General features: G+C 41.2%; 1 protein-coding gene across 2 annotated transcripts in view; it reads right to left on the bottom strand.

The window, feature by feature from the left end:
• ube2o (ubiquitin-conjugating enzyme E2O) overlaps positions 1-21,140 on the bottom strand; it is a 135,666-nt gene that overhangs the window by 58,053 nt on the left and 56,473 nt on the right. For both annotated transcript variants that reach the window (XM_084319059.1, XM_084319058.1), the window contains exons 2-5: positions 6,081-6,140; positions 3,296-3,406; positions 2,074-2,171; positions 50-113 (exon numbers count right to left, since the gene is read on the bottom strand). In XM_084319059.1, coding sequence (XP_084175185.1) covers positions 50-113; positions 2,074-2,171; positions 3,296-3,406; positions 6,081-6,140 — 333 coding nt within the window. The remainder of the gene's footprint in view (positions 1-49; positions 114-2,073; positions 2,172-3,295; positions 3,407-6,080; positions 6,141-21,140) is intronic.

The following is a 21,140-nucleotide window of genomic DNA, read 5'->3' on the forward strand; positions in this document are numbered from 1 at the left end:
ATAGATGAGACGTACGCAAGGTGATAGATGAGCACTCATGGCTACGTACCGAGTCACTGACGTGTGGACAGACATCGTAAAGTCTGGCACCATCTTCCACACTCATGGAGCATCTGGAGGAGAGAGAGAGGAGAGAGAGAGAGAGAGAGAGAGAGAGAGAGAGAGAGAGAGAGAGAGAGAGAGATAGAGAGGGATAAGAGATAGGGAAGAAACGGGAGAGAGAGAGGAGACTGGCTGACATTATGCTGGCACTGCAACTGATGGATATATGAGACCACTAGGGCTGACCTTCTAAGCTTTTTTTGGCCGTCGAAGCTTCAGGGCTGAGATTAGATTTTAATTCGAAGCTTCGAGATACATTTCTCTTTATAATAAATAATTTTGTATTATTATTATTTGTATCTTATGTTGTGGGACTTGAACAGCACTTGTCAACTTTGTTGTTTTTAAATGGATATATATATAATAAAGTGGATTGGATTGGATTAATTAATTAATTAATTAATTAAAAGGGGAACTATCTTACTATTTCTTTCACTATTTGGGTAATTTTACACAATTCCAGTCTACGGAACACATCTGTAATGTTTTTAAATTAATAATGAGTCGGGAGCTGCACTGCCGGGGCGGCTGCTCTCCGTTACACAGCCAACGACATTACATTAATAATTATAATTATGTTGCAAACTTAAGTCTATAAAGCAAACAATTATATAAATATTTATATGTAGTTAATAAGAGACAAAGGCAGAATTCGACTTCATTTTTTATTAAGACATGTTTTTATATGGGTCGAGACATTATAAAAAATACTATAAAGAATAGTCAGTGCTAAACCTTTTTAAATCTTCTTAAATAACAAACGGCATTGCATGTTGTAGTTAACAAAGAGAGGCAGAGTTAATGAGGCGTATGACGTTCATTGCATTGGGGGCGCATGATTTTGCAGGTGGGATAAAAATAATTATATATATTTAATATATTCAAATTATATTTTCCTGTTCGAATCCTGTGCCCATCGAACGAAGCTTCAAAGTATTTAAGACAGCCCTAGAACACACACACGCATATACATTATTAGGGATGCCCCGATCGATCGGCCACCGATCGTTATCGGCCGATATTCAGTATAAATATGCGATCGGTGATCGTGATAATGTTTTATTTTCACCGATCGTCAAACCTGATCACTCGCTGTCGCTGAGTTCTGTCTCAGAAACCGGTGGTGTGGCGTCTGCTCTCGAGTCCAGCCCCTCCCGCACGCATGTAAACACAGGTCTAGTCTAGTGAGACACGGGAGGACGGCGTGTCGTGTCGGCGTCTCCCTGAGCTAACGTTAGCTTAGCTACCATTACAAAATGATGCAGTCAACTATTCACTTTTAGTTTAATACATGATGAGGCATTGTCTAACCGAACGGTATCTAGCCAGCCAGCTACCGATAGCTCCTGACATCAACAAACGCCGGCTCTAGCAAGTATAGTAGGTAGGTATGATACCTGTTAGCTGTTAGCTCACGTTAGCGCAAGTTAGTTCACTGTTAAAAACGAAATGTCCCATTGAACTAAATAATTCACTGAGGTGTTGTATTAACGTTATATATCCGGCTAGCAGTAGCTACAGATAGCTCCTGATATCAATGTCTTATAACACTGATTCGATGCGTATTCGAGCTGAGGGCTTGCTGAGCACAGTTAAGTAACGTTATACCAATAGGGTCCAGGTGCAGCGCCGGAAATCCTGGCCGTAGCTCGAGGCTACTCGAGTATAGGTCCAGCTGCACCTCCGGAGAATCCTGGCTGTAGCTGGAGGCTACTAGAGTACACACAGACAGTGGAGCTTGTTGCGTGGTGGCGATGTCTCGCAGATAATACAAGTACAAGTCTAATTATATAATATATATATTTTATTAAAAAAAAAAAATTATATAAAATAAATGTTAATTTCTTTTAATCAAAAACGATCGGTATCGGTATCGGCCGATATGGCTCACGACGATCGGTGATCGGTATCGGTGGCAAAAAACTTGATTGGGGCATCCCTATACATTATACACACACACACACACACTACCTGGCCCCATTGGACAGCTTGAGGATTATGTGATTCGTCAGGTCGTACACTTTCCCCAGCCAGAAGTCATAGGCGATGTAGTCTCCATACATAAAAGACTGGAAAACACGACAGATGGATAAGCTTCAACCAGGGTTCCCAGACATTGCAAAATAAAATTCAAGGACTTTTTTTTATCTACTTTTTCTCCCCATTTTTCTATTTTTCTCCCATCCCAATTTCGTATTATCCAATTCTACCCTCCCCTGTCTCGAACGTTGTTAGACCATGCCTCCCACTGGTCGGCTGCAATGTGGACCAAGCCTTGCATCACGTGTCTCCTCCGGTACACGAGGAGGCAGCCGTCTTTTCACCTGTACAGCGCGATCTCTCAGCGGCGAGGAGTAACGCGTGGGAGGCTCACGCTGCCCCCGTTGCTTCCCGATTCTGCTGTACAGGCGCACCAATCGACCTGTAGGAGAAGTTGCTGTCCACAACGTCCGATCCCCACCCACCGGCTTTCCCACCCCCTAATACTGCCAATTGTATTAGTATGAACGACCAGCCAAGCCGGAAGCAACGCCGAGAGCTGGGCTCGAACCCAGCATCTCCTGCGTTAGTGGCGAGCGCCTTGCCCACTGCGCCACTTAGCCGCCCTTTAAGTACTTTTCTAAGCACTATTTTTCATTTTAAGAGGGCATTTAAAAAGGATACAATTCACTTTTATATGCGGTTTTTTATCGAAACAAATCTGATCGAATATGTATGGCAACCAATTTCCAACAATTAGTTGTACTTTAAATTAAAAAAAAATTAATTTCTTGATTCAGACATTTTTTATCGTGGATGAACAAAACATTCAATGTGAATGGTTGATTTGAATTTCAAGGACTTTTTAAGCACCTTGTTAAAAAAATAGCTGTTTAAGGAATTCCAGGCCATGACTTTTTTTTTCAAAAATCAAGCACTTTAAGCACTTCAAGGACCTTGTGCGAACGCTGTTCAACACCAACATCACTTCCAACATTATAAAACATACAGCCAGGAGTGTTAACATCTCTATTGTAGAGTACGGTCCAAAGTAAGGATCATCACATCGCTATTCCACTCACCATGACACAGGAGAAATAAGAAAATAAATGTTTTAAAAACGGAGTGAAAATCAGATATTTGATATTGGCAAAATATCGGAGACAAAAAAGCATGTAGGATATTGTAGATAATGTAGTCTAGTTCCCCTTACCCAGATGTGCTGGAGGTCTCTGCTGTTGACTGGGTACAGAACACAGTTGGTTCCTACTAGTTTCACCGCACACTCGATGTCGATGTTGGTCACAATACCACACTGGTTGTCCTGGGAATCAAACAATGAATATATTAGGAAGGTGTATCATCATTCCAGGCATTCATTCATCATCATCATCATCATCATCATCATCATCATCATCATCCTCCTCCTCTAATGCAGCTCGACATCATCATGGTCTCTGTTCATCGTCAAGTTATGGAGGGATGCACCCATACCAATACTGCTACAATAATGCTAAAGCATTTTCCCATTACCAACATCCAATTTCCCAGGACTTAATGAGGAAATAGATTTTAGACCTTATTTTATAATATTTATTCCCTTTTGAGATGTTGTGAGCTGGAGCTTTGTGTATTTTACAAATTGACAACAGACCTTCTAAATGGGCCAAGTGTATTTCCTGTTGTGGGGAATACACTTTATTACTCTATTCATTAGTTGTATTCATAAGAAATATCTCTATTACAAAGACACTTGTTTATTTTGTACAATAATTTATTATTCAGTTTAGATAAGACACTACTCTACCAGACATGCTATGAGGAAACTAACTTTATATTTACTGAAAGCAAGAACAAACCCAATCAAACAGAGGGTTATGTACCGAGCTGTCTGCATTTCTGGTCCGAGGATACTGAAGTGAAACAGACTGGATATTAGGGGTGTGGACATTTCTCGATTCTAAAATGCATTGCGATGCGGACGTGGACGATTCTGCATCGATGCAGTGACGGAACATAATCGAGCCGACTAACTTTGATGTGTTAAAAATAATTCCGGTTCACCATTTTAGTCGCTCGTACTGTCAAGTCTTGACTTTAGGCACATAGGCACACATTTGCGCATATAACGTAGAACATTTGCGCAAAATTGCTGCTGTGAAAAATAGTTAGTAAAAGTTAGACGTACGTAGTACCTACTTACTGGTCACAGGAGTCTTCAATAAAGTTTGGATGGGAATCCATTTTGTGAATCCATTTGTTTAAACAACATATTTGTTGGCAGACGGCTCCTGCTATCTTAAAGTTAGCAAGCTAAGCATGCATAGCGTGACCTGTGTAACGTTAAGTAACTTGTGTTCTGCTGTGAAAGACTGTTCATGTCTTCATGTATATATGTCTCATGTCTGTCCTAGCTTGACTGGGAATAGTTTCTGTCCTCGCTTGACTGGATATACAGTCTGTCCTAGCTTGCCCATCCTAGCTGGGAATATATATATATATATGTGATCTTGCGGGAACAAGAGAATCGATTTTTCAGCTCGCGTCTATAGCGTGCATACGTACACATATACTGTCGATAAAATAGCGTTTATTTGAAAACGATTCATAAATAGGCCGACAAATAACACGTCTAGTGTATTTGAGAATATTCCAATAAATGCCGTTTATGAGGGAATCTTTCTATCTTCCCGTAAATTTTCGCGAGAACGATAGCTTTACGAAATGCTATAAAAAGGATATGAACCGATTAAAAAACAATCAGTTTCGACAATGTTGACTGCAAACGAGTCATTGATAAGCGACGGGCAGATTAGACACATAGCCATAATTTAAAACATAGATTAGGCGTTTTTAACGCTACTGTAACATTGAAGTGGATGGTGGCATTCAACAGGGTAAATCAAGGTTAATCAAAGGCTCTGAAAGTGTTAAGAATCAAAATTAAGAATCGAAATGCAAATATGGTAGTTAGGAACCGGTTCCTATTAGAACCGGTTCTCGGTGCCCAACCCTAGGGGTGGGGGAAAAAATCTATACGTAGTAGTATCGCGATACTTTGCGTGGTGATACTGTATCGATATTTAATTATTCATACTTTTTTTTATGTTGTATAAGGAAGTTGCATTGTTCATTTGAATACCTGTAATAGTACAGTAGTCCACACACACACATGGAATATGACTAATACAAACAGTTCAGTTTGTAAGGTACATGCAACACAGATTACAGTGTTTACACCTGTCTGCTTGAGAAAATACCATGTTCTGCAATAAAAATGATTTAAGTGAGATGAACAGACTGAACTTTATTTTATTAGATAAAACATGTTGACAGTTTTACTTTGCAGTTGAAAAAAGGTAATAAATAAAATTTGAGCAAATATATATATATATTATTCTTTTAAACATCGCAATATTTTCAGCGTATCGCGATACATTTAGTACTGCGATAGTATCGTATCGTGAGGTCTCTGGCGATTCCCACCCCTAATATATATATACCGTCTGTAAAGAACCTGTAATGGTTTCTAGTCATGTCTCTGGTGTAAAGAACCTGTAATGGTTTCTAGTCATGTCTGTAAGGAACCTGTAATGGTTTCTAGTCATGTCTGTAAAGAACCTGTAATGGTTTCTAGTCATGTCTGTAAAGAACCTGTAATGGTTTCTAGTCATGTCTGTAAAGAACCTGTAATGGGTTCTAGTCATGTCTGTAAAGAACCTGTAATGGTTTCTAGTCATGTCTGTAAAGAACCTGTAATGGTTTCTAGTCATGTCTGTAAAGAACCTGTAATGGTTTCTAGTCATGTCTGGTGTAAAGAACAGTCATAGATATAAATAAGAAAGAGAGAGAAACCAAGTTCACAAACCAAGGACAGAGAGAGAGAGACGGAGAGAAAACAAGAGAAAATGTGACAAGACGGACAAGAGACGTGAAGATGAAAAAAAGATAATGTACAGTAGGATGACAGATAAGGAGGACTCTACTCGTCTACTTACATTGAAATTCATCCGCCGTACAATGTCCCTGATGACGATGGATCGATCTTCAAGTTTCAGCTGGAAAATAGAGGGCAAAAACACATAGCTTTACAAAATGGTGGACGATAGTGACGAGTGAGGTCATTTTTAATCCATTTTGCACCTCTCCAGAGAGGATGCCACGGGCTGCCAGTCATGGCTACAGACAGACAACGCAATATTAATTACCAAAGTATTTACATCATAACTTAAAGAGAGTGGCCTCATAAGAAACACATGACCAGATCAAATGGAAACAAGTACAACATTGAGACGTAGCCAGCTGAGTGCACACACAGTCTGCATGCGTCATAGGTGTGAGAATCCCGTGATGCGGAGACAGGACACAAAGATGAGGTCATGACCGTGGTGTGAAGTAAACAATCAAGTCATCTCTAGTCAAACTTTACCATCAACCAAAAACAACCACAGTAAAGACGGCAGGCAGCAGTCACGTCATCTCAAAACAACCACATGGCGCGGGGAAAGAAGCTGGATGGATGGATGTATGATGAATTGAAAATGGGGGACCCTGATGTAAACAAGACGAAAGTCTTTCTCTGGTCTGCATCCCCTTAACAAGTGTGTATTGAGCTGTACTGTATTGTACCCATTCTGCAATCTGTTAATAAAGTTATCAATCAATCAATCAATCATGGATGGACAAGAATAGTAATAATTAGGGATGCTCGATATTGGCTTTTTTACCGATACCGATATTCCGATATTGTCCAACTCTTAATTTCCGATACCGATATCAACCGATATATGAAGGGTTTCCCCGTCCAAAAAACTGAATAATTTCAGGTAACTAATAATTTCACTGGATATATATATAACAAATATTGTTATTGTTTTTCTTTTTTTTTAAACCGATACCGATATTTTCCCATATCACATTTTGCTGCCGATATCGGCCGATAATATCGGTCGGCCGATAATATCGGACATCCCTAGTAATAATCAATACCCTGGTAATGAAGTAGGAGTGAGCACAATACAGCCAAAATGTCAGATATATTTCTACACGTGATACATAATGTGCATCACAAAAAGTTTCACTTTGCTTTCTATGGGTATTTTTGCAAGTTACTGAACAGTACAAACCAAACTGGTAGCAATATTGTATCCAAAGAAAGAAAATAAATTATTGCACATATTAAATGGCATAGTTTACTTTTATTGTCAGACTACAGAAAGACAAATCTTTTAAGTACTGGGGAAAATGGGAAATTGTTCTGTTAATTGCGACAGCCTGCGGATGTATAGTTTTGAAAATATTCACCATAACTATTGAGAAAGTTAGAGAATTGAGTATTAATCATGTGAAATGTATATTTTTGTAATGAGACACTAATAATGCAGCCCTGGATTTTTGTTACGTCTTTGTGGTTGTTTTCTTATTGTGAAAAACAATAAAAAGAAAGTAAAAAAAAAAAATCTGGATAGTTGTGATGTTTGGAAGTTGGACTTCCAACCCTATTTCTTAAGCAACAATAATGTTGTCGATGTGGTAGAATCCTTTCTCAGCACAATCCATGCTGTTCCTCATACTAGCTCCGGCTAGTTAGCCACACAAACTAACTCAAAGGTCAATGAGGTCATGCTGCCATCTGTACGAGCCAACAGAAGCTCACTGAACTCTACTCCTCACAGTTGCACACAAAGTAGATTCGATTGCACTTCAGTCAGCTTGTCCAGACAGGAGTCTGACCCCATTGATGTTGCAATAGTCATCATATATACTTTAATTCTCTTCCCATATCGCCCAGCTCTACCAATATGCATCCAACGTTTCCTCCAATAACCACCATTAACCCTTTCACTACCACACTACCTTAATGGTTAACCCTTTCACTGTGACAATACAGAAGGTTAACCCTTTCACTGCCACACAACAAAGGATTAACCCTTTCACTACCACACTACAGAAGGTTAACCCTTTCACTACCGTCTGTAGTGTGGTAGTGAAAGGTTAACCTTCTGTAGTGTGGTAGTGAAAGGGTTAACCATTCAGAACAAGTACTTGCTTTACTCTACATTCCTCAGTTTGTTGTGGCCGCTGAGCTTTAGAATTATCTAGCGTGCCGATCCAGAAGATAAACATTACTTCAGTGATGATCACACAGGGGAATCAGCTAGCCAGTGCAGCAGCATGAACATATCTTCTCATATCTACAAATACAAAATAAAAAAAAATTAAAAGACAGGGCTTGTTCACCCTAGAATCTTATAATCTTCCATTATCTACTATCTAGGGCCTAAATGGCACAGGGAATAGTTACACCAGAGATTTATCTTAGAATGAGAGCGCTGATCTGAAAGGAGTTTAACTAGTACAGTTGTATGGTGACGTGAGTTGAACTCTAATCCGAGATCAGTACTTTTTACTCGTATGCATGGTCCAGATCTTCCGTACGGTCAATTGGCAAATGTGGTTTTCCACCCGGTGTGGCATCGGCTAGGAGACGTGGTGAGGGGAGGAAAGGATGAAAAGTGATCCGACATGTCATCTAATGTAATTGGCCAGCTATGGTGCAAGCTGCTCTTCTGGCAGGAGGTGAAGCAAGGTGGCAGCCAACCTCAGAGGGAGAGGGGGGGGGGGGGCTGTCACCTCAGAGAGAGAGAGGAGAGAGATGGATAGAGAGAGGAAGGCTGGGAGGAGAAGAGACTGAGTCCGTCACCTCAGAGAGAGAGAGGAGAGAGAGAGAGATGGATAGAGAGGAAGGCTGGGAGGAGAAGAGACTGAGTCTGTCACCTCAGAGAGAGAGAGGAGAGAGATGGATAGAGAGGAAGGCTGGGAGGAGAAGAGACCGAGTCTGTCACCTCAGAGAGAGGAGAGAGAGAGAGGGAGGGAGAGAGAGAGGAGAGAGAGAGAGAGGGGTGAAACAGGAGGAGGGACTTGGGAGCGATTGCCAATAATGAAACTCGGGAGGGATGACGAAGCCGTCAATAGAACACAAAGCACAAATAGAATGAGGTAATAATGAACAAGGTCTCTCGTCTTGGTAGATTTGTTGCATGCTAAACGTGTGGGGTGTTATTGATCCCCCTGGTATCTTTTATGTACACACACAGTAGTGCAAAAAGGTTCAAATAAAACATGTTACAGTCATGTCCAGAAGTATTTGGACATTGACACAATGTTGGCTCTGCACACCACCACAATGGACTTTAAATGAAACAATCAAGATGTGCTAAATGCAGACATCCAGCTTTAGTTTGAGGGAATGTACATCCAAATCAGGTTAATAGTGTAGGAATTACAACCGTTTCTACATGTGTGCACCCCTCTTGTGCAAAAGTAATTGGACAAACTAACAATCATAAATCCAATTGTCACTTTTAACAGGGTTCCCACAGACATTGCAAAATTAAATTCAAGGACTTTTCCACGCACTTTTATTTTTTCAAAGGATCAAATTCACTTTTAAATGCTTTTTTGTGGAAAGAAAATCGGATCCAATATTTATGGCTTAAAACCAATTTCCAACAATTAGTTACACTTTAGAAAAAAAATTAAGCAATTTCTTGATTCAGACATTTTTTATCATGGATGACCAAAACGTTCAATGTGAATGGTTGATTTGAAATCCAATGACATTTTAAGCACCTTGTTAAAAAAAATTGCTGTTTTCAAGGAATTCCAGGCATCGACAATTTTGTAAAAAATCAAGCACTTTAAGCACTTCAAGGACCTTGTGTGAACCCCGTTTTAATACTTCGTTGCAAAACCTTTGCAGTCAATCACAGCCTGAAGTCTGGAACCCATAGACATCACCAGACACTGGGTTTCGTCCTTGGTGATGCTCTGCCAGGCCTCTACTGCAACGGTCTTTCAGTTCCTGCTCGTTCTTGGGGCATTCTCCCTTCAGTTTTGTCTTCAGCAAGTGAAATGCATGCTCAATTGGATTCAGGTCAGGTGATGATTGACTAGGTCATTGCATAACATTTAGGGGTGCACCGATGTATCGGTCGGGTATCGGTATCGGCCGATAAGTGCCTTGTTGACTGCAATCGGCCTATCGGCCGATAAGCTTGAATGTGCCGATGGCAGTAGCCGATAAATATCCATCAATTTGTGTCGCGTCAAAAGACAAAAAAAAGTTCACTCGCGACCTACCTGCACAACGCCCGCCGTCCCCAGTCCCCCACACACACACAAGCTACGGCATCAAAGTTACTACTTATGATTAACAAGGCATTCGTTTTGTGGCATCAACGTTATATAGTTAGTGTTACACGTTCAATAACATCAGCATATTATTTACCCGAACATAGCAAGTAAGCAAGGCATTACTCCGTTCATAGCTCAGTTCCATTCCGTTGCTCATTCCGTACCCAACTACCCATTCTGCAATCTGTTAATAAAGTTTTCAATCAGACAAATGTATAGAAAGGCTTTGTTTTATTATAACATTTGTTGCAGTAAAATCATTATGTCTCGTTTGGTCATCCTGTGGAGCGCTGGTCGGCGGGCAGCTAACGTATTAGCTACGGTAAGTTTGTTGTGCTCTCGCAATGGCGGCATTGCCGGAAGTAAAAAAACTAATAAACGCTTGCCGATTGGTGGTAACAGCAGAGGCGGGTGCAAGCGGTGTGTGACGTAATTGGCAGAATCGACTGTCAATCAAAATTTCATTGGTTGAGACTGCTTGAGAGCTCTGGTTGAGACAATATCCAGCTGCAGCCCAGCCGGTAGACCATACTGGGAGAACTAGTATCTAGCTGCAGCTCTGCAGAACATACTGGGAGAGAGATAGTGCCGTTTCCTTTTTTTAAGTAAGTAAAGAGGCCTATGTTCATATCGGTGAGCACAATTTGAAACACAAATATACAGTAGTTTCATAAAAAAAAATATATATATATATATTACAAAAAAGAAAAAAAAGAAATATTAAAAAAAAAAAATTTGCCACAAATATCGGTATCGGTATCGGCCGATTGTGTTACTTGAATAATCGGTATCGATGGCAAATTTTCATATCGGTGCATCCCTAATAACATTCCACTTCTTTGCCTTAAAACAACTCTGTTGCTTTTGCAGTCTGCTTCTGCACTGTGAAGCGTCGTCCAATGTGTTCTGAAGCATTTAGCTGAATATGAGCAGATAATATTGCCTAACACACACAATCTCAAAACAAACTGGTCAGACTACTGCTTGACCTTACTCCTAGAACTCACCTCACCCCTGCCCACTTTGACAACCTAGGATGGCTTAGAGTAGACGACAGAGTACAGCAACTTGCAATGGGCCTGGTCTACAAGATACACTACATGACCAATGTACCCATGTACAACATGTCAAAATACTTCCCAAAGGTCAGTTGAATACCACGATCACAACACCAGAGGGAGCTCCACAAATCATGTTAAACCCAGATTCAGCTCAAACAAGGGACAAAACACGTTTCGCAATTATGCCACATCAATGTGGAACTCCCTACTCAAAGCTGTAAAGGAATGTGAATCACTACCCACTTTCAAAACCACTCTCAAGGAACACCAACGGGAGACTGCAATTCGAAACTGGCCCCTGTAAATGTCCTAACCCAACCCCCTCCAATGGACAGTAATTTACCTAGTATGATTGGAATATTGACAATGTACAGTTTTGCTTGTTTGTACAGTGTTACCCCCCCCCCAACCCCCTCCAATGTAAATTACCTAGTATGGTTGTCAATATCCCAATGTACAGTTTTGCTTGTACAGTTGTACAGTGTGTCCCCCCCCCCCCCCCCACCCCACACACAACCTCCTCCAATGTACAGTTTCTACGTCAAATGTATATACTCCCTTTTCTGGACTATTTTTGTATCACAAACAGTACTGTTTTTGCAAATCTGGTATGTCATAAATGTATAGATGTAGCAGTACTGGCTATCTGTATGTCATATATGTCCTGATGAATTGAAAATGGGGGACCCTGATGTAAACAAGACGAAAGTCTCTCTAGTCTGCATCCCCTTAACAATTGTGTGTATTGAGCTGTACTGTATTGTATTTGTACCCATTCTGCAATCTGTTAATAAAGTTTTCAATCAATCAATCAATCAATCACACTCGGCCATGGAACCACTGAGCAGCCAATTGTCCAATAATAAATGATTGTGCATCCTAGTCCTATTGTTCCACCTTGTGAACACACTCTAGTGTACAGACACACACCCAGCCCGAGTCCTTCGCCGTGTCCTGGCAGTAGTCCTGTTTTGTCTGGGAATATAACCTTACTCCACACAGTTTGGGAGAGGAGTGGAGAGGATGCGATCGATGTGCTGCAATGTTCTCTTGTAATCTATTAAAAACAGCAACCTGTCAGATCCTCCCGTCTTTACCACTGAAAGGCTGTGCGCGCACACAGTATACACCAATACACACAGCCTCAGACAAACATTCGTTCCTGCTTCTGACCCATTCATGTGGGTCATGAGTGTGCAAAGACCCCCCCCCCCCCCACAATAGGTTCACTATGGCATGTTGTAAACATGGGCCAGGGAGCGGATCGCTGGAGGCTCCGAGCAGTAGAGCTGTCCCCAAAGCCTGTTTTTGGGATTCGAACTTTGGCAGGGTTTTCATTCGATTTTCGGTTCGGTTTTCACACATCCAGTGCCAGCCATTAGGACTGGGCCCGCTGTTGTCAGGCCTGCTTTCCATTACAAACGTTCACTGTGCGTCACGTTGTTTGTAGAGCTAAAGATATATTTTATATTATAGCTATGGATCCAATATCATTGTCAATTGACAGTATGAACCTTCCGTTCAATATGACATAAAGAAATAATTTTTCCATTGATACGTTCCCGTTTTATACCGTGGTGAATATGAGTGTTATATCAGAATGATCTGGGATCATTCCTGTGAGGCTATTTATAAGGCGCAACGCTAATAACGTCAAATCCATTGGCGTTTTGTGCCTACACACGCTACAGTTAAAAATCTAAATGCATATGATCGGTATTATGTTCCATCATGAATGCGTGAAAGGGGGGGGCGGGGGGGTCGTTTGTGATTAATTGATTGCCAATAACGGCATTCGTTATTACCACAACATACTGATCTGGGGTATGGCTATGGAATCCTTGCACGATCAAGCTGAAATTGACGGCAAATTGCTTGTACCTTTGGCCGGTTGGATTCCAAAAAGAATTTTCCAATTATTTGATCGCCATCTGGTAGATCATAAGTCCATTTGGCACACGCCATAACCCTATAACAGTGTTTCCCAAACTCTGGGTCGCAGACCCGTTTTTATTGAGTCACCAATAAAAAAAAATAATAATAAAAAAGCTGTAGATGTGTTGATTAAGTTGGGCACCACATACTTATGTGAATCTGGGTTTTCTACTCTAGCATACCTGAAAAACAAATACAGAAACAGACTAAATGCTCAGCATGACCTCAGAATAGCACTTTCAAAAACCAAGCCCAGAATAGATCTGCTGGTTGAAAACTTCAACCAGCCACATACCTCTCATTAGATTTCATTGTGCCATAGATGAAATATTATACCTCTTCTGGCATGGCAGTTCAGTAGAATTTTTAAATAAGTCAGTACAAATTAATCAGAATGTTGCTCAATGTTGTGGTTTACGGTTGAGGGACGGAGGGAAGGGGTAAGAAATGGAGAGTTGAAAAAGGGGTGAGAAATGGAAAGGATAGAACATGTTTGTTCATTTAAAGTGTTAAAAAATTCTATGTACACTTCATGTTATGAGGTGGTGAGCAACTTAACATTACACTCTTGATTATTGCTGTGATGTACTTTAAATAAATACATTTCATATACATTTGAAATTCATGGTTTGTGTTCTTTATCGGTAGTTTATAAATGTATGTTATGGCAATTCATTATTTTTGTATCTACTTTTTTCTCCCCCTTTTTTCTGTATTTTTCTCCCATCCCAATTTAGTCGTTATGCCAATTTCCTTCCCTCCCTTCCTGGTCGTTGTGCGCATTTGCCCCCCACCCGGTCTAGGGAGGGTTGATGGATACGATCACATGTCCCCTCCGATACATGTGGAGTCAGCCAGCCGCTTCTTTTCACCTGACAGAAAGGACTCTCACTGGGGGAGCGTAACGCGTGGGAGGCTCACACTACTTCCCCCAGTTCCCTTCCTCGCTGAGCAGGCGCCCGACCGACTTGTAGGAGTCGCTGTTTACAACGACCAGGATACACACCCCACCGGCTTCCCACCCTCTAACACTGCCAATTGTGTTAGTATGGACGACGACCAAGCCGGAGATACCGCTGACAGCTGGATTCGATACCAGTGTCTCTGCGGTGGTAGGCAGGCGCTTAGTCCGCTGCGCTACCCAGCCGCCCATGTTATGGCAATTCATGATGTATTTTTGTAAGTTTGGGTCCCGGGGAAACACCAAATTTCTCTTTTGGGTCTCGAGCTGAAAACGTTTGGGAACCCCTGCTATACAGCATAATGAATCCGGCGTCCCAAAAAGTATTCCATGCGATCTGGTGAAGCCCTCGCTTCAGGCTAACAGAAAAGTCCGCTCGGAGCGTTTTCAGTGTGACACCAGGTCTGCAACAGGGGTTAATGCATTCTCGAGACAGCGCCACTACCAGGATCTGGCCGGTACTGCACCTTCGGGGTCCCAATATGCTTTTTCCAGGCAAAATACAGCTCTGTGACATGGAATAGGATATTAATATTGGAAAAAGTCAACCGCTGGGCCACAGAAACGAAGATTCTAAGGGTTAATTAATCATGCAAAAAAATGTGTTCCTAAATATTTTTTCTCGTTCAGTACTGTGTCGAGTCTTGACTTCACGCACATAGCACACATTTACGCATATAATGTAGAACACATGCGCATATTGCTGCAGTCAAAAATGGTTATTAAAAGTAGTAGTACCTACTTACTGGTCACAGGAGGCTTCAATAACGTTTGGATGGTAATACATTTTGTGAATACATTTGTTGAAACAACATTTTTGCTGGCCGACGGCTCCTGCTATCTTAACGTTAGCAAGCTAAACGTGCATAGCTTAACGAGCATAACATAACTGTGTATCATTAAGTAACTTGTGTTTCGCTGGGAAAGTTCAGCATCACTGCATACACTTGGTTTAATCCAAACGTCCATTCGGAAACGTTTTACAAAATAGGACCGTTAGGATGGGTGAGTGTGAGTGAGTCTCTCCCTCTTTTTTTGCATGATTGATTCATTTTCTTATAATGTATGGCGGACCGGTGACCCCTCCTCATCTCGACTAGACTGTGTTCGTGCTTGACTTTTTTTTTTAAGTGCTGAAAAGCAGAGAGGCTCAATGTTTTGGGTCACGCATCAGACTCAATGAGTCGGAAGGGGATGAGACAGGAGTAAAAACTCTGAACCCTTCAGTCGCTGCGTGTCTCTCCCTCATCATTCTCTTCCCTCTCCTTTCCCCTTATTTTGCTTTTGAAAAAGAATCAGCTGTAGACCGCTTCATTTTGGCACTTGCTTGCTTGAATGGGTTGAATAGGCAATGAGTCTTCACAATGAACAAGCTGTTGTTCAGCTCTGATCCACGCCCCATTCCCTATTCCAGTCAGGGAGGCACGGAACATTATTACGGCCCGTAGTTAGACGTGCCTGGCATGCCCAACTAAAAGAGAGATGAGCAATACCAGTGCAATGTCAAAATATAATCTTAAAATAGATGACACATGACTGCATCTTTGTTTTAATGAACCATTCGATGTCACCCCGTCTGACACAAGTGCCACTAAGTCAAATATGAACTGCACTTCCCAAAAAAGAAAAGGTTTCATATGCAACCATCTTGCTTGCAATCTAGAGCCCTGATATGTCACCTTTGGTCATGGTAAAAATTAAGTAAGATTCTCTCCTTATAATATAATTATATGAGTGGCATAAAATAGTCTTAAAATGACAATAATATTGTTTATCACAATTATTTCTGGGACAATATATTGTCCCAACAAAAATAGTTATCGTGACAGGCACAATTGACAGATCTGAAAAATATTCCAGAATTCACGTCCCTGGCCTGCCGTCGGCCTATGTGTGACATTTCATCCTGGATGATCTCCCTAGGCTTCCGCCCGGTGGAGAGAGTTATGAATGATATAGCCACATAATCACATAATATTCATTGGAAAGTACCAGGCAATCAAAAAAAAGTTATTGAAAATTAGAATGTGTTGTTAGGTAGGGCCGTCTTAAATACTTCGTTCGATGGGCATGGGATTCGAATATTTTTTTTTAAAATTAAATTAAAATGTATCCCCCCCTCCCACCTGCAAAATCCCTGCTGGTGGTACACAAATATATATATAATAAATAAAAAAAAATTAAAATTGCCATTGCCACTGAACTTAGAAGCAGGCCAGGCCAGTGTCGATAGTTAGATAACCTAGGTGGGGAACATCTCTACAGTAGCACTTCTTCTAGAGAGCAGCACATCTCTACAGTAGCACTTCTTCTAGATAGCAGAACATCTCCACCAAGACTATCACTCCAGCCACTCTCCACCCTCACCACCTGCCTCACAGACACCAAAACATGGATGCAAAATAACTTTCTCAAACTAAACTGCAATAAATCAGAAATCATTATTATCGGTCCAAAATCCCTCACCAGCCACACCCAGGATTTCTCCCTAAATATTGATGGTTCCATTGTCACCCCCTCCACTCACGTCCGTAACCTTGGCATCATCCTGGACTCCACCCTTTCTTTCCTCCCCCATGTGAACTACCACATACCCAAAACGGCCTTCTACCACCTCCGGAACATTGCTCGTCTCCGCCCCTCCCTATCACTCTCTGCTGCTGAAACACTGGTTCATGCATTCATATCATCAAGACTAGATTACTGTAACAGCATCCTCTACGGCTCACCAAACACTATCCTCAATAAACTCCAATACGTCCAAAACTCTGCTGCCCGCATGCTCACCTCCACCCATCGCTCTGATCACATCACCCCCGTCCTCCACTGGCTTTCAATCAAATACAGGATACAATTTAAAATACTACTCATAACATTTAAAGCCCTCAACAACCTTGCCCCTCCCATACCTGTCCGACCTCCTCCACCGTCACACGCCGACCCGTCGCCTTAGGTCTGCTGATGCCAACCTCCTAACACCTCCCACGACCAAGCTCCGGACCTGGGGCGACAGGGCCTTTGCTGCTGCTGCCCCCTCTCTGGAATGCCCTCCCCAGCCATATCTGTGATGCAAACACCCTGACATCTTTTAAATCAGCCCTCAAAACCCACCTTTTCAATCTTGCTTTTGACCTCTAATTCTGTCTGTTTTATTTTATTTTGTCATGTATTATTTTTGTTCCGTTTTGTTCCGTTTTGCCATAGTTTTGTCTCTCCTACCCATGTAAAGCGTCTTTGAGCACCTGGAAAAGCGCTATATAAGATAGATGTATTATTATTATCTCTACAGTAGCACTTCTTCTAGAGAGCAGAACATCTACAGTAGCACTTCTTCTAGAGAGCAGAACATCTACAGTAGCACTTCTTCTAGAGAGCAGAACATCTCTACAGTAGCACTTCTTCTAGAGAGCAGAACATCTCTACAGTAGCACTTCTAGAGAGCAGACCATCTACAGTAGCACTTCTTCTAGAGAGCAGAACATCTCTACAGTAGCACTTCTAGAGAGCAGAACGTCTACAGTAGCACTTCTTCTAGAGAGCAGAACATCTACAGTAGCACTTCTTCTAGAGAGCAGAACATCTACAGTAGCACTTCTTCTAGAGAGCAGAACGTCTACAGTAGCACTTCTAGAGAGCAGAACATCTACAGTAGCACTTCTAGAGAGCAGAACGTCTACAGTAGCACTTCTAGAGAGCAGAACATCTACAGTAGCACTTCTAGAGAGCAGAACATCTACAGTAGCACTTCTTCTAGAGAGCAGAACATCTACAGTAGCACTTCTAGAGAGCAGAACATCTACAGTAGCACTTCTAGAGAGCAGCACATCTCTACAGTAGCACTTCTAGAGAGCAGAACATCTCTACAGTAGCACTTCTTCTAGAGAGTAGGGATGCACCGATCAGACTTGTTCAGTCCAGATACCGATACCTGGGTATCGGCCAATACCGATCCGATACCCATTGTCCAAATTTGTTTTCCAAAAACATTTACAAAAATAGAAGATTTTATCCACGTTTTTTTTCTATATATTTTGTTTTTAAGAATTGTAAAGGATCACAAGTGTGTAGTTTGATTTGTTGTAAACAAAGACAGAAAATAAACTTCATTCATTCAATTAATAAACTGTATGGCTCACTGTCACTGTGTGGAAGAGACTGGGATCATTATTTTGTGCAAGGCAACATCAGGCTTGACTTAAAACATTACTTTCCTAACTTAGTGAAACTAAATGTAACAATTTAACACAAATGTACTGAAGTTATTTATTATTTTATTTATTATTAAAAAAAAAAAAATCTTTTAACCGATACCCAATCCAGCTAGTTTACTGATATCGGCGGCCGATACCGATACCAATATCGGAGCATCCCTACTAGAGAGCAGAACAGCTCTACAGTAGCACTTCTTCTAGAGAGCAGAACATCTACAGTAGCCCTTATTCTAGAGAGCAGAACATCTACCTTTCTTTTCTATCTGGTTTCACTGTTTTTAACTGCTGTTTGTCTGTTGTCATTTATTTCTGATTTTGTTTTTATTGTGTTTTTATACTAAGCTGTAGTGTAAAGCACCCTGTGCATTCGTGCTGTGAAGGGTGCTCTATAAATAAAGGTCATTCATTCATTCATTCATCTACAGTAGCACTTCTTCTAGAGAGCAGAACGTCTCTACAGTATCAATGATCCAATAGGATCGATGCAACGTAAAAAGATCGGTTCATATTGCGATACTCTTATTTTGAAAATCCAGTGGAAAGTCGTATCCGCTCAACAGCACAGCAGTAGCGTCTGAAACGCAGACATTACAACAGAGCAAGGCTACATAATGTGTGCCTATTTTGCGACCCAAAACAAGTCCCTGCTGTTTTATTCCGCAACGGGTCAAATGCATCCAACATGCTTTGCAATCCTCGCCATTCCTTTATGCCCATGTCGCGTTAAAAGACAGAACATTTACTTTACGTTAGCGTAAGCTAACAAGCTAACCAACCCTGATCAGAGCCATAGAGACAGAACAGCAGAGTGGGGACTGGGGAAGGGGGGGGGATGGGGCATTCTCCCTTTCTGTGTGTGTGTGTTTGGTGTTCTGCTCTCTAGAAGTGCTACTGTAGAGTAGGGGTGGGAATCACCAGTTTCATCACGATACGATATCGATTCTTTGGACAACGATAGGATATTTGCCAATATCACAAATTCTGCCACGATACGATTCGATTCAGGTGCCTGCAATCGATATGAGACGATATTATATGTCCATTTAACACAATCAGTAACATTTAGATCAACTCAAAAAAGGCAACGGAAATATCATTTGACATTTTTTGTTTTTGAGCTCTTCCAGACATTTAAATGAAAAACAATCTATTGTTTTTAATAAAAATAGACTGTAAAGTGCCACATTTTGATATATTGAGCTTTAAACTTTTTTGGAACTCACAACACGCAACCTAAAACCCCTTCCTCTCCCAAACCATTCCTACAATTGTTTTATGTTTATTGTTGCATGATGATCATGAATACATAATGTATTATGTATTGTATGTTTTATGTTTAAATATCAACATTATCTGTCCATCCTCAGTAAATTTACTATCAATATAATATACTCGTCTGACTTCATCTTCAACCATGGTAATTATAATTATCTTTGTTACTTTGGCTATTGTTTCATATTATGTTTCATTGACAAGACAACAAGCACTTTACAGTAGTCAATGGTAACGTAACACCAATTATTACAAAATCCTGGGGAGGACACCCAGTACAGCTTGTATGTGAGAGTGAGAGTGTAGGTGTGTCAGCGTTTCCGTTAGCCGGTAATTACCGGTTTTTGACCGGCAAAATCTGTTGAAGTCCGACTTATTTAATATCTCCGGTCTTAATGTCCGGTGGAAATAATTCCCTGAGTCTAAGCACAATTTGATTATTTGAATTGTATTAAAATAGGCTAAAATTAAATAGCCTATGCGATGAACGAAACGATCATTACATTTGTTTCCTCGTTGCTTCTAATAATGACAACGACGTTGTCAGCGAGAGCTTAGTGCTGGGTGTGCGAGTGCATGTGAAGCTGCAGAGCCAGAGAGGCAACGGCACAATGCAGTATTCCATCAGTACTCCAATTCGGCCATTTTCAGCCAATGTTGGGTGGGGGGCGCTGTTGTGCGGTTCCCAGAAAAGAGCCAATAACAGCTGAATGAGCTTCTCTGCAGCGCCATACTCTTTGCAAATAAGTTGTTGCGAGGTGGAGAGAGTCGTCACGCAAACCACGATAATGTTGCCGCCTCTCTGCTTTCTCAGTTCTTCGCTTGATATAATTAATACAAATGTCCAATATAACGGAATTCGTTAGCTCATAAAAATGTGATTATAACAGACTACTGTTTAGTGTCGGACCGACTGCCCACATACGCGGTCTATTTTAGTTCAAGTCAGCAGCAGCACGGAGTATCGAGGGACTTATTTTATTTGGAATATATTAATTAATGACTGTATACGCAAAAGTAGCCTAGTTTTAAGTAATAATATTATAAATCTACATGCCTTGAGGATGACATTCTTTATTCTAAACTATGACCGGAATTAATCTCATTTGTCCGGTAGATTGAAATCTTGCAGGTCACGGAGACCGACAACAATTTTTTCTAACGGAAACCCTGAGGTGTGTGTGTGTGTGTGTGTGCGCGCATAATGATGATAGCAGGGTTCAGGAACTCAGTGGAAACCTCTTTTGTTCAGAGGTGGAGCTGCTAGGAAAATAACAATGAGGGCGAGTCAGCAGCACGTCAAGCCTGTTGTTCTGTAGCCGTGCTGGAGAAAAGGGCGGAGGCTTAGCAAAGCTTCCAGCCTGGTGTCTGTGTCTGTCTCCGTCTTTCCCCCTCCCTCCCTCTCTCTCTCTCTCTCTCTCT

Source organism: Notolepis coatsorum, assembly GCF_963971535.1.
Source record: "Notolepis coatsorum genome assembly, chromosome: 7".
NCBI classification, from domain to species: domain Eukaryota; kingdom Metazoa; phylum Chordata; class Actinopteri; order Aulopiformes; family Paralepididae; genus Notolepis; species Notolepis coatsorum.